At 45.7% G+C, this 12482-nt stretch overlaps 1 protein-coding gene across 1 annotated transcript in view; it reads left to right on the top strand.

The window, feature by feature from the left end:
* Nucleotides 1-12482, top strand: part of PIK3AP1 (phosphoinositide-3-kinase adaptor protein 1) — a 110187-nt gene that overhangs the window by 55115 nt on the left and 42590 nt on the right. The window contains exons 5-8 of the mRNA XM_052661224.1: nucleotides 1167-1309; nucleotides 1832-1964; nucleotides 4568-4764; nucleotides 7633-7822. Coding sequence (XP_052517184.1) covers nucleotides 1167-1309; nucleotides 1832-1964; nucleotides 4568-4764; nucleotides 7633-7822 — 663 coding nt within the window. The remainder of the gene's footprint in view (nucleotides 1-1166; nucleotides 1310-1831; nucleotides 1965-4567; nucleotides 4765-7632; nucleotides 7823-12482) is intronic.

Below are 12482 nucleotides of genomic sequence, written 5' to 3'. Positions count from 1 at the left end.
TCTTGCAACCAACTTTCGTTACCTGGAAATACACTGTGAATATTTTCCCATGTTAATAAATATTATTTTGACAAAATGATGCTTAATGGTTGCAAGGTAATCCAATGTGTAGATGTACCATAATTTATAAAACTAGTTCCTTGAATTGGACCTATATCTTAAAACCATAATTTTTAAAGCTATATAATACTCAGCTGAATAGAAATATCTTTTAATTTTTCATTTCCTCATTATTGCCTATTTATGTCATTTTTGATTTCTTACTATCTTCATATTATTTTAAATGATGACGTATTGAGCATCTTTATGCAGGTTTTGTTTCTATTGTGTTTAGCATAGTGTCCTAGGGATGGAATTCCTCAAACACTGGGCGTTTTTAAGGGTCCTGAAAGATGATGCTTAGTAGCCTTACAGAATATTACTACAGTCAAGTTTATCTGCTATCTCATCACCAACACTAGGCCTTGTCACTTTGAATATTTTTGCTAATTTAATATCTTTCTAAAAAGTAGTCCATTATTTTAATTTGCCTTTTTTTGATTACTAGTGAGGTTAAATATTTTTCCATGTTCTCTACTTGTCACATTTCCTCTTTTGTGAATCGAATCTTTGTGGTTGGTGTATTTTTAATTTTTTCTTTCCCCCTCAAAACCCCTTCCTGTGGTATAGAAGAGAGAACACTCAGGGAGCGCACACAGTAATGACTGCAGCACAGCAGGGGAATCAGTTCTGCTGGTGCGATGGGCGGAAGCGCGGGGTCCCACCGCCAGCATCGCCCTTGCCTCTGGTGACCACTGGCCAGCATCTCCCCCGCCTCTGGTGACCACTGGCCTTTATATAAAGTGCTTTCAATTCAGCTCTTCTTCCTGTCTGTTGTGACTCGGGGCCTGCAGTAGTGAGTAAAGCAGATGAAAATCTTCCAAAAGTTAAATTGCAGACCCGGTGCGGATAATCCCTCTGACACGGAGCTCTCCTGTGTGTCAGTCTGCTCACTGCTTCTTCTGCTCTGTCCCTCACTTCCCAACCCTGCAGTTTACCTCCAAACCCTTTCTTCCAATCCCCAATTCATTTCTTCACTGTTCAAGTAATCCAGGAACACTTTCCCCTGTACTCTTCAGAAAAAAAAAAAACCAACACAGTTTTATAGTATCTTTTCTTCCATCCAGACCTTTCATCTGGGAATGTTTCTCTGAAGATATATTCCGGGGACTTAGTGGTGTGTGACACCTTTATCAGCTATTATACTGACATGGAGGAGATTGGGAATTTATTGTCCAATGCTGCAAATCCTGTGGAGTTCATGTGTCAGGTAAGGACGATGAAAGGACCCCAGAGTTTTCTGTACCTGTGGTTTCTGCTCATGGTTCACAATCTGAAATCTGTTGGGTGGGAGATCGTTGTTGTTGTTCAGGTGCTCAGTTGGACTGTGGCACGCCAGACTTCCCTGTCCTTCACCATCTCCCAGAAGTTGCTCAAACTCATGTCCATTGAGTCGGTGATGCCATCCAACCATCTCATCCTCTGTCATCCCCTTCTCCTCCTGACCTCAATCTTTCCCAGCATCAGGGTCTTTTCCAATGAGTTGGCTCTTTGCATCAGGTGCCCAAAGTGTTGGAGTTCCAGCTTCAGCATCAGTCCTTTCAATGAATATTCAGGGTTGATTCCCTTTAGGATTGCACTGATTTGATCTCCTTGTTGTCCAAGGGACCCTCAAGAGTCTTCTCCAACACCACAGTTCGAAAGCATCAATTAAGGCAAAAAGATGTAACAGTATGAAAAGGGTGGGAGATAGCTGGATTTAAAATCTGACCGTCTTCACTTTTGTATTTAGGCCTTTAAAATTGTGCCCTACAACACGGAGACCCTTGATAAACTGCTAACGGAGTCCCTGAAGAACAACATTCCTGCAAGTGGGCTGCACCTCTTTGGAATCAACCAGCTGGAGGAAGAAGACATGATGACGAGTAAGTTGACAGTCAAAACTCAAGGAAAAGGCCACAGGTCAATTTCAGTTGGTCGGTTTCAGCATGCAGTCAGCCCGTGCTCATGCTTTCTACTGGGTCCTGCTCCTCCGTTCATCCTCTGAGAAACAGTCATGCTTCTCTGCAGCCTGGGATTCTAAATTATAAGCCCAGATATCTCACTCCCTTACTAAATACCCTCTGTGGCTCCCACTTGTCTCATCTTCTGAGAAACAGTCATGCTTCTCTGGTCAGCCTGGGATTCTAAATTATAAGCCCAGATATCTCACTCCCTTGCTAAATACCCTCTGTGGCTCCCACTTGTCTTCTAAGGTCCAAACTGCTTAACCTTTCACAAGCCCTTCCCCAGGGGCTCCTGCAGTCTTTCTGCTCTCACCCCTCTCTGTTCTCTCCCTTGGCTTCTACGCTCTGCTCTACAGAAGGTATAAACTTCTTTTACCCAATGAAAGTTCCACCCTGCCTCTTGCTACCTCAACCTATGAGAGTACAGCTTCTTCTTCTCCTCCTCCTGCAGCAGCTTAGGAAGCACTTCCTCAGGTAGGTCCCACCGACATGCGGTAGGCTCCCCTAGCATGTGGGGTTCTTGTACTCTTCAGCTTTGTCTTTTTTGCTGGTCTGTCAGTTGGATGAACACAGGGACTGTGCCTGGTGGCTCACAGTAGGCACAAAACAATCATTTGTTTGACGAGGGAAGAGCAGTCTTGTGGGCATGTGTGCCTTGCTGGGAGCTGGGAGAACCACTTGCATGGGCGTGGTGCCCTGCACGGTGGACTGGATGCTTGTTATGGCACTTTTGTGGATGCTGTTTTTCCTTCACGCCACAGCTGCACTGCCCAGGAGGAACCCAAGCCTCTGGTTACTCACTGCCTGCATTTAATCCTTCCACAGCCTCTGAGAGCCATAAGGATGAGGTTATATTACCTTCAAGTCCATCTCCTGGGGGCATTTTCTTGTTGCCTCTCCCCATTTTCCTACTGTGGAATGTTCTTGCATCACTTTGAGCAGGTGTTAATATTCCCTATTCAGGCTCAGGAGAGAATATTTCATAGCCTGACAATCATGGGCAATCCTGGGGACGTTTTCAGACCTTCATTCCGAAGATTATATCCTGGTGAATAGGATGCTGGGCTTGTCTTTTCTTTTTCTTTTTTTTTTTAGATTTTTTTTTCAACATGGACCATTTTTAAAGTTTTTATTGAATTTATTGCAGTATTGTTTTTGTTGTTTATGTTCTGTTTTTTTGATTGCAAGGCATGTGGGATGTTAGCTCCCTGACCAGAGATGGAGCCCAAACCCCCGGCATTGTAAGGCAAAGTCTTAACCCCTGGACCACAAGGATGTCCCTGGGTTTGTCTTATTAAAAAGATACATATACATATTTATGTATACACACACACATATATATATAAGACATGTATATATACATATATTTATCTGTTTATTTATCTACCACTTTGGGGCTTCCCTCATAGCTCCGTTGGTAAAGAATCTGCCTGCAATGCAGGAGACCCCGATTCGATTCCTGGGTCGGGAAGATCCCCTGGAGAAGGGAATGGCTACCCACTCTAGTATTCTGGCCTGGAGAATTCCATGGACTGTATAATCCATGGGGTCACAAAGAGTTGGATATGACTGAGTGCCCCTCATTTTCACTTTCACTTTGGGCTTAGAAATCAACTTTTATAAAAATTAAAAAAAGAGATTTGTCCCCAACTTCCCAACACAAACATGTCTGTTTCCTTGGTTGAGTTTGACTTGCTGTATCACGTATTAGTAGGTGGAGGGGCTTATGGGGACCAGTGACTCTCCGGAGCACTTTGTTTCTCAAAAATCAGAAGGTTAATGGACATCCTGGGGTTCGTGTATGTTAATAACATCACTCAAAGCCTGTCCTCAACAAAGAGCTCACTGAAAACCACCTTGTTAATCCTCCCAGGTCCCTTTGCGATAGTATGGAAATAGTTTCTAGTTCAAAACTAAAGGTCATGGAATGTCTAAGTAACAGCCTCAGGATTACTTGGTGCATGTTATGAAACTGGGCATAAGAGCTAAGAAGATGGATTTCCCACCCCTTGCTCCCCCCGCCCCCCCACGCCACAAAGTTTGCAGGATCTTAGTTCCCTGACTAGAAATTGAACATGTGCCCACAGGAGTGAAAGCACCGAGTCCTAACCCCTGGACCACCAGGGAAGTCCCAGGATTTCTTTCGTTTAATCAGCATACATAAAGCAGTTATTTTAAAGTGTTCTGAAATTTGAAGAGATGTTCAAAACACGATCCCTGTTGCTCTTCATGGCTGCTTTTTAAAAAAAACACTTAGAATATCCACATATTTTGAACTGGTGTTATTTCTCAGGATCCTCCAATCCTTTTAGAGAAAGGAGGCAGGATATTAATGATAGATTTGCTAATTAACTGACATACCATTTCTTCTGTCGTCTTCAGCGGTGCCCCAGAGGAAGCCAGTAGGTGTTAGGTCAGTCAGCCAAGGAGCATCTGCTGGGTGTGGGTCTCCAGTGTCATCTCCATGAGCATGGTGCCCTGGGCTTTCTCTGATCATTTCATTTTGCTTGACAATGTTTCAGATCAAAGGGATGAAGAGCTGCCCACTTTGTTGCACTTTGCTGCCAAGTACGGACTAAAGAACCTCACTGCCTTGTTGCTCACCTGCCCGGGAGCCCTACAGGCCTACAGTGTTGCCAACAAGCACGGCCACTATCCTAACACCATCGCCGAGAAGCACGGCTTCCGGGACCTGCGGCAGTTCATCGACGAGTATGTGGTAAGGTCAAGGCGGGAGGGGCCCCGGGAATTGGAAATGCACCATGTGGTCCCCAGGGCTGCCTTTGCACCAAACATCTGGGTGGACTTCATCTCTAGCATGTCCTCATGTGCCTCTGCTGGCAGGGCCAGTATACGCGGGCTGAAGAGATGAGCCCTGGAGTCATATGTCGTGCATGCGTGCGTTCTAAGTCACTTCAGTCATGTCCAACTTTTTGCGACCCATGGACCGTAGCCCACCAGGTTCCTCTGTCCATGGGATTCTCCAGGAAACACTGGAGTGGGTTGCCATGCCCTCCTCCGGGGGATCTTCCTCATGCAGGACTGAACGTGGGATCAAACCCGCATCTCTTCACGTCTCCTGCATCGGCAGGCAGGTTCTTTACCATCAGTGTCACCTGGGAAGCCTGGAGTCACATGGACCCGGGTCCAGTTTGCTTATCAATGCTTGTTAGCCACATGACTTTGGGCAAATCATGTATCTATACTCTTTCTCTCTCAGTTTCTTAACATTCAGGAGAAAGATGATAATAGTTCTACTCTCAGGATTGTTTCCAGGATAAGAAGAGATAATGTAGGTAAAGCACTAAGATCCACCCTCGAAGAATTTTACAGAGACATCTGCCGAGTGAATCTGCTGAGGGCAGATGCCAACTCCTCTTTCCAGCTGCCTCCCCACCCACCTTCGAGGCACTTGGCAGGATGTTCCCAGCTGCTTTGCCCACCGTCAAGCCCTTGGTTCCTTGCTTAGCACTGACCACAGTAAAACTCTGCATCTGAGGCTACAGGGCGGCCAGGCGTGAGGCCCCATCTCCTGACAACCTCTCTCACTTTCTGAGCCTCTGCCTGTCTTCAGGTTTAACTGCTTCTCTGGTTTAGGATCCACAGATCCTCCTCGATCATTGACTTGGGGGTCCTTCTTTGAGTGTAATCTCATCCTGTATCTTGGCCTTGATACATGCCCCCAAATTCCTTCCATTGTTTTGGAGGCAGATGCCCTTTGTGACTCCACCCTTTTCTGGTTTTCTTCCATTTTCACGATTCACAGCAGCAATGCGGAAATAGCTCAGACTCTCATATGAGGCTATGACCTCAAAAGGAACAATGAACACAATTTAGTCTTGTTTTCTACCTCCAGAAAGGAGTGAGCCTGACACCTCCCCAGAAACTTACCTCTCTGCTCTGGACTTGACAATCTACAAGGCAATGACTCACTGAGATATATAGAGAGGCCTCCAAAATTTGGGGAGTGATTAAATATATTGAATGAGTAGAATAGCATGCGTGCTTATTTGGTGTATCATTGGCACAAATGAAGCTAAAAGGTACTTACAGTCTAGAAGCATTTACTTGGCTTCACTTTGGAGTCAAAAATGTATAACAGGCAGTGTTAGGCTTCCCTGCCAATAGTTTTTGTTAACAGCATACTGTGTTCATATTAGTGACAACTATTTATTGCATTTATTTGATTGGCAAATGTGTTGTCTCCTTGAGTCCTCCCCACTATTCTTTGAAGTTGACAGTATTGTTATCTTTCTTCAACAAAGGAGGAAAAGGACCTCAAAAGGCAGAGTAGTTGTGCCAAGGGCCCCACACTTGTCCGGGTGGAGATAGGACGTGAACCTCGTTGATGCTAAAGCTGGGGCCTGTTATCCTACTTTGTGTCATAGGGTCGTGGAAAGATGCTTGTCCAGTTTGCACTGAAGTTAATCTGGCTCACATTTGTAGTATCATCTTTGTTCTCAGACTATAATCCCTGCAACCAATGCATCTCCAGCTTTGCCCCGCAAAGGTCGCCCCTGCATGTTGTTCACGATTCCAAAGAACCGTCCCATTTCCTCTTTCCACCATACCAAAACCAAAAGTCGGACTCTGAGTCTCCAACACTTCACAGCTGTCACCTGGTCTGTTCCTTGGGGTTCATCAGGGAACCAATGCAGGGTGTTAAGAGCAGATTAGTGCCTTTGGGGTAGTGATGATGAAAGTGAGGATTTTTGTGGGTCGATGCTGAAATAAGGATTGTGAAACACCAGAGTTTCTTACCAGGAAAAGTTGTGCAGGGGTTTCAGAGAAGTCACCTCTCTGGCTTCACCACCACCTGGAGGCAAAATGACAAAAGGGGGTGGGTCTCTCTGACTTCAGTGCATTTCACCCAAGACCACCTCTCTTTCTGGACACAGGATTTAAAACTGAGGTGGGCACTTTGGAGAAGTGTGCTGTCAAGCACTTCGGAGCAGCCTAATATAAGGAACAAGGACAGGTGAACCAAGTTCCCAAGGGACTTCTGACTATGCAGCTTAGCTGCCGCCCTGTTTAGCCCATTTGAATTTCCATCTGGCTAATCAGCAAAGGTTCCCCCTTTGTGTGCCGTTTGTTCCCATTTGAGGAACCACTAAGGTATGGTAGAAAAGTCAGAAGCCAGGACTGTGGATCCTTGAGTAAGGCATCAGATTTTTCTGAGCTTTGGTTTTCTCATCTGTGAACCAGAAGCAGCAGTGGAAAGGATGTCAGGATACACTGCATAAGCACATCCCTAGCCCTTCCCTGATACATCAAAGGCACTCATGAGAAGGTGGTAGATTTGTATCCTTCAGGCATTGGACATTTAACAGATGTCCCCTCTGAATGCCTAACTGTTCCTTGGTGTTGGAGGAAGATACAAAGGTGAAAACAAAGGACATAGAACAAAGACTTGAGCCTGGCTCCTCAAGAAGCGTTCAGTCTGGTGGGAAATACAGCCCTGCACACCCAGTTGCAAGCCTGATTCTTGTGAGCCTTTACCCGACTGCCACAAGGCCACTCGCGCACCTGACACTGCCCAGAGAGCCCAGCTGTGTCAGTGTGCCTGTGGGGCCCCCCTCTCTTTCAGGAAACTGTGGACATGCTGAAGACTCACATTAAAGAGGAGCTGATGCAAGGGGAGGAGGCTGACGCTGTGTATGAGTCCATGGCCCACCTGTCCACAGACCTGCTCATGAAATGCTCCCTCAACCCCGGCTGTGACGAGGACCTGTACGAGTCCATGGCGGCCTTCGTCCCAGCTGCCACCGAGGACCTCTGTAAGTCGCCTGGCTCAGTTCTGCTTCTGTCTTTCTGCTGACAAAAGCATTTCTTCCTTCTGCTATGTGTGGGGGAAGTCCCTTGCTTACCCTTACCCCAACTCTGGAGAGATGAAGATCCCATTTTACACAAAGTTAGACAGGTCATCATGTACTATGACAAGCAGAATTGTTCTTCAGACTTCCTGCTTTGTTACGGGAAAGTTTAAGCAGGGGCCTGGAAGGCAGACTTGATGAAAAGTGTTGCGTTCAGATCCCAGAAGTGAAATCAGTGGCTTTTGACTCTTATCAGTCCCACCAGCCCCTTTTTTATAGCACACATTCTGTAATGCTCCCCATCCACTACGCTGACGTGAGATTGGTATAATATGACCTATCTATTAACACACATGAAATTTTTAGAAATCAAATATTGCCCTGATTGAAATATAGAAGAGAACTAGGAGAGGAATGCTCAGGGTACCTGCCCCTGAGGGCATGGTGGATTAGGCAGATGAAGGTACCTACTCTCTGAATCACTGGCACTGTCACAGTCTCAAATGCTGGCTGGTATGTTCATTGTTTTGGTGACTTGGCTCCTGCCAGCAGTCCTGGCATCAATGCCTGGATTTTCCTAAATGGTGAGTGATTTCTCGCATTCTCCTCCCTATTTTTATAGTAACGGAATTCCTGGAAAGTTTAATATATATGAAAACCATGCAACAATACAAGTTGTATTTTATAAATGAAGTAGTTTAGCTTCTAGGCTCAGAAAATTATGAAAACCTTTTTTTTTCCCATTAACCTAATTTTACTGGATTAATGTATAATAAGCTTATTTCCAAAATATCATATCTCCAGGACATGATTTTTTTTTGTAAATTGCTTAGCAAATTTTGCCCTTTTTTGTTTATCTTGTTTTATTCAATAGCAAAAATAGCACATTCTTCCAAAAATTGGAAACAGAAATGTAGAACCAAGTTATTAAAAGTCTATGACTCCACTCCACCAACCACTATAGCACTTTAGTTTGGTAGAATTTTTTGCCCATATTTTTCCTTATACCTGCTGACATTAATTTAAAATATATATACACATGTGTATACATATAAACAGATCTGTACACATGTGTATAAATACATATCATAAGCAGTTATTTTTTAAACTCATGTGTGGGTCTAGCGAAATATTTTAAAGTCATGAGGGACCCAAAATAGCGCTGTCCCCCTGCACTGAAGGTGTTGTCGCCTCTTTCTGCCTTCTGCTCAATGCCAGTCATGTCCCTGTATCATAGTCACAACCCAAAATACCCTCACAGGTTTTCCAAATACCCTGTAGAGGGCAGTGCCACTCCCCTGGAGAACCACGGGTCTAAATAACATTGGATTTCAAAGCACATATCAGCGTTGAAGCAGCAGGATGACACACCCGGCCCTCTAAGAGCCTTCTTTTCATGTTACCATTATTTGCTATGAGATGCTAAGAACTCTGAAACACTGCCTACATCTTTGCTGTCCTTCCCTCTGGTCTAATTAGTGGATTCAAGAAAGACAAGATAAATACTCATCAACACATCTATCAGCTCTTTTGATGGAGGACTTTCTAGAATGAGCTGGATTGAGTATTGCCAGCTTTCAGCCTGAGAAGGGATCTGGCCCATAGGGAGTGGAGCCTGATTTTCCCACCTATGGGCAGAGAAGCAGACATAGAGAGGGTGTTTTGGAGCCGCAAATGTGGGCAGGTTGGGTGGCCAGAAGTGAACCCGATACTGCAGGGCCTTTGACGCTACAAACCCAACACCTGGAAGGTGTGGTACTGTGGTTGTTAAGTGCCTGCCCATCAGACTGGCTGCTCCTCTGGGGGAGGGGAAGAAAGAGGGAAAGAGTGGTAGAAACTCTCTCCCAGCACCTGACTGGAAGGACTGAGGTGCTGATGGAAGCGCTTCCCCAATGAGCTGTGACCCAGCAGAGAGGTGAGGAGAGAAGGCATCATCCCCACCACCCGCATCCTCTCCCTCCCTGAAACCTCTAAGCAGCCAGGCAGGGGTACTCTTAATTACCTGCACTTTACAAATGGGGAAGCTGAGGCACAGAGAAGTTAAGCAGCTCTCCCAAGGTCTCACAGCTAATAAGTGATACAGCTCAGGTTTGAACCCAGGTCTCTCTGTCTCTAGGACTACATTCCTTACTCCGTGCCAGAAATTTTCATCTAAAATCACAAATTTGTAGTCCTGGTTTCTTTTCAGAAAAACCATCCAGCAACTCCAGCCAGGCTTCCTGTTTCTGTGGCCCAGATGTTGGCTCATGAAACAGCCTCTGGTGCCCTCTGGCCCTTGCACACGCATCCCTCTCTCCATGGACCCAGCAAGCAATTCTGGAGCGTTGGTGTTTCAGCCACTTACCACTCCCCATTGTTTGTGAGAAAACGGGGTGCAGGGGAGACACAGTCCTTTGCAATCTGGAACACAGGCCCATTCACGAAAGAACATTTGGAGAACAAGAAGTACCCCTGTGGGAAGCCAGAGACCACGCATCAACATTTCTGCCCTGGGTCCCTGTGGTGGAGCAGTTGGACAATGAGAGAAGCCCCCGCTTGACTGGCAGTTGATTTAGTGTTGACAGAGAGCCTTAACCCCCGTTATGCCTCTAGAGGCTCCAGCACACTAATCTCCTACCACATCGGTGCAGAGCTGGTGGGGACACTAAGGGCAGCCATCCCACTCCTCCTGGTCTACCAGGCCTCTCACAGCGGGAGCCCTGAGCCTCTGCAGCACTTTCCAAGGCAGCAGAGTGCTAGGGAGCTTGTCTGGTCTGCGGCCAGTTGGCAACTTGTGAAGTTACATGGGGGCAGGATAGGGTGAGGGGAGATTCTGATTGCCTTGGAGCTAGCAGGAGGCCATAGACGGGCAGGCTATAAAATTTGGCTGTTTGGGGAATGGGCAAAGGAAAGCCAGTGCATTTTTCACTTTCCAGATCATATAAACTCTGAATTTTCTGAATCTAGATATGATTTGTGTTTCTGTCTGTGGTTTAACCTTGAGAATGACTACTGGCCCAGAAGCAGCAGTCACTGGTACCTGGGCAGGAACCACTCATTTTACTACCGGTGGCCAGCAACTCTAGGAGAGAAGGCAGGTTAGGTTATAAACAAGCAAGGCAAGCCGATCAATCTAAGACGTATGTTTATAACAGCAACCAGCACAGTTATCACTGGGAACATCTGCCTTTCGTGTCAGTGCACTGCTTTTATCTCTGCGATAAAATCTGTGATCATCCTGGGGCTTGGCGGATAATCATCTTCATTTTAAAGAGAAATGGGTGCTAAGGTGCCAAAACTAAGTAACTTTAAGTCCCATCGAGAGAGAACTGGGTCAGGAAGCTGGGTCTGCAGACTCCCAGGGATCCAGGCTCTCAGCTGCCCACTGGGTTGGAGGACCCTCCTGGCCTGCCCTTCCTCTCACATCTACACTTGCCCGCCCTGGGACAGATTCTTACAGGAGTTATTTCTAAATGGAATAGCGGAGGTTATCAGCGTCTTGCCTTGTTACAATTCAACCCTAGAAACTGAAAATAAATATATTAAGGAAACTAGGCTGTGTTTATTCACTAGCTGACTCACTGGCTCATTCACTCATCCACTCACAGGACAACATGATGGGTGCAGCTAGGCCAGCTCATACCATTGCTCCAGAGTTCATCTAACTGTGTTGGGACAAATCAGCCCCTTTCTCTTTTTTTATTTTTATTTTTTAACAGCAAAAACATTTTGTATTGGGGTATAGCCAGTTAACAATGCTGTGATAATTTCAAGTGAACAGTGAAGGGACTCAGCCATACATATGTCTATTCTCCCCCAACCCCTTCTCCCATCCAGGCTGGCACATAACGTTGAGCAGAGTTCCATGTGCTATACAATAGGTTTTTGTTGGTTATCTATTTTAAATCTTCCCCTTTCTGACTTAAGTTTTGGAAAGGGGATAGTAATAAGGTCCCCAAAGGGAAGCCAAATAACCACTAAGTAGGAAGGTTGTCAGAGAGGCTCCCAGTGTTGAATGAAAGGAGCTGGGGTGTTGAGTTCTGATCCTGAGATTTGGGGGCCCTTCCCCTGGACTTGTGCATGTGCGTGCATGTACACACACACACACACACACACACACACACACACACACACACTTCTCACCATCGCTGTCTTTAGTTTAGATATGCTGCCACCAAGTGGTAGCTACATGTGTTTGTTATCAGACTTTTCAGCTTTGCTCCCAATTCTCTGAAAAGTTTGTGTTCAAGAGCCCCACAGATTTACACCATCATGTTCCACACCATACTATATAATAAATAAGTGTTTTTAGGGTAAGCTTATGGAAACACTAAACGAAAATTATGGCACAGCTCTCTCTGGGTGACTTCACTATCTGTTGATCTTTTTCTCATTTACTTCTTTCGCTTCTGTCTTTTGCCTTCAGAGAATGGTACAGTGGTCCTGTCGGTCCTTTGACTTAGGTAATAGATTTAGGTCACTTTGTTGAGGCTCTGGGTGCTAAGGCCTCAGGAGCCTCTTCTGGGTCCAGCTGTTTCCCAGGTAATCCACTTGCGGAGTTAGCGCTGCTTGAGTATCTCAGAGGATTGTCCTCCTCCATCAGGAGAAAGGAAAGAAAGGAGAAAGATGCGGTATCTTGCTACTG

Source organism: Budorcas taxicolor, chromosome 23 (genome assembly GCF_023091745.1).
Source record: "Budorcas taxicolor isolate Tak-1 chromosome 23, Takin1.1, whole genome shotgun sequence".
Taxonomy (NCBI): domain Eukaryota; kingdom Metazoa; phylum Chordata; class Mammalia; order Artiodactyla; family Bovidae; genus Budorcas; species Budorcas taxicolor.
Note: the sequence above shows the minus strand (reverse complement) of the source record. Positions and strands in the feature narration are given on the sequence as shown.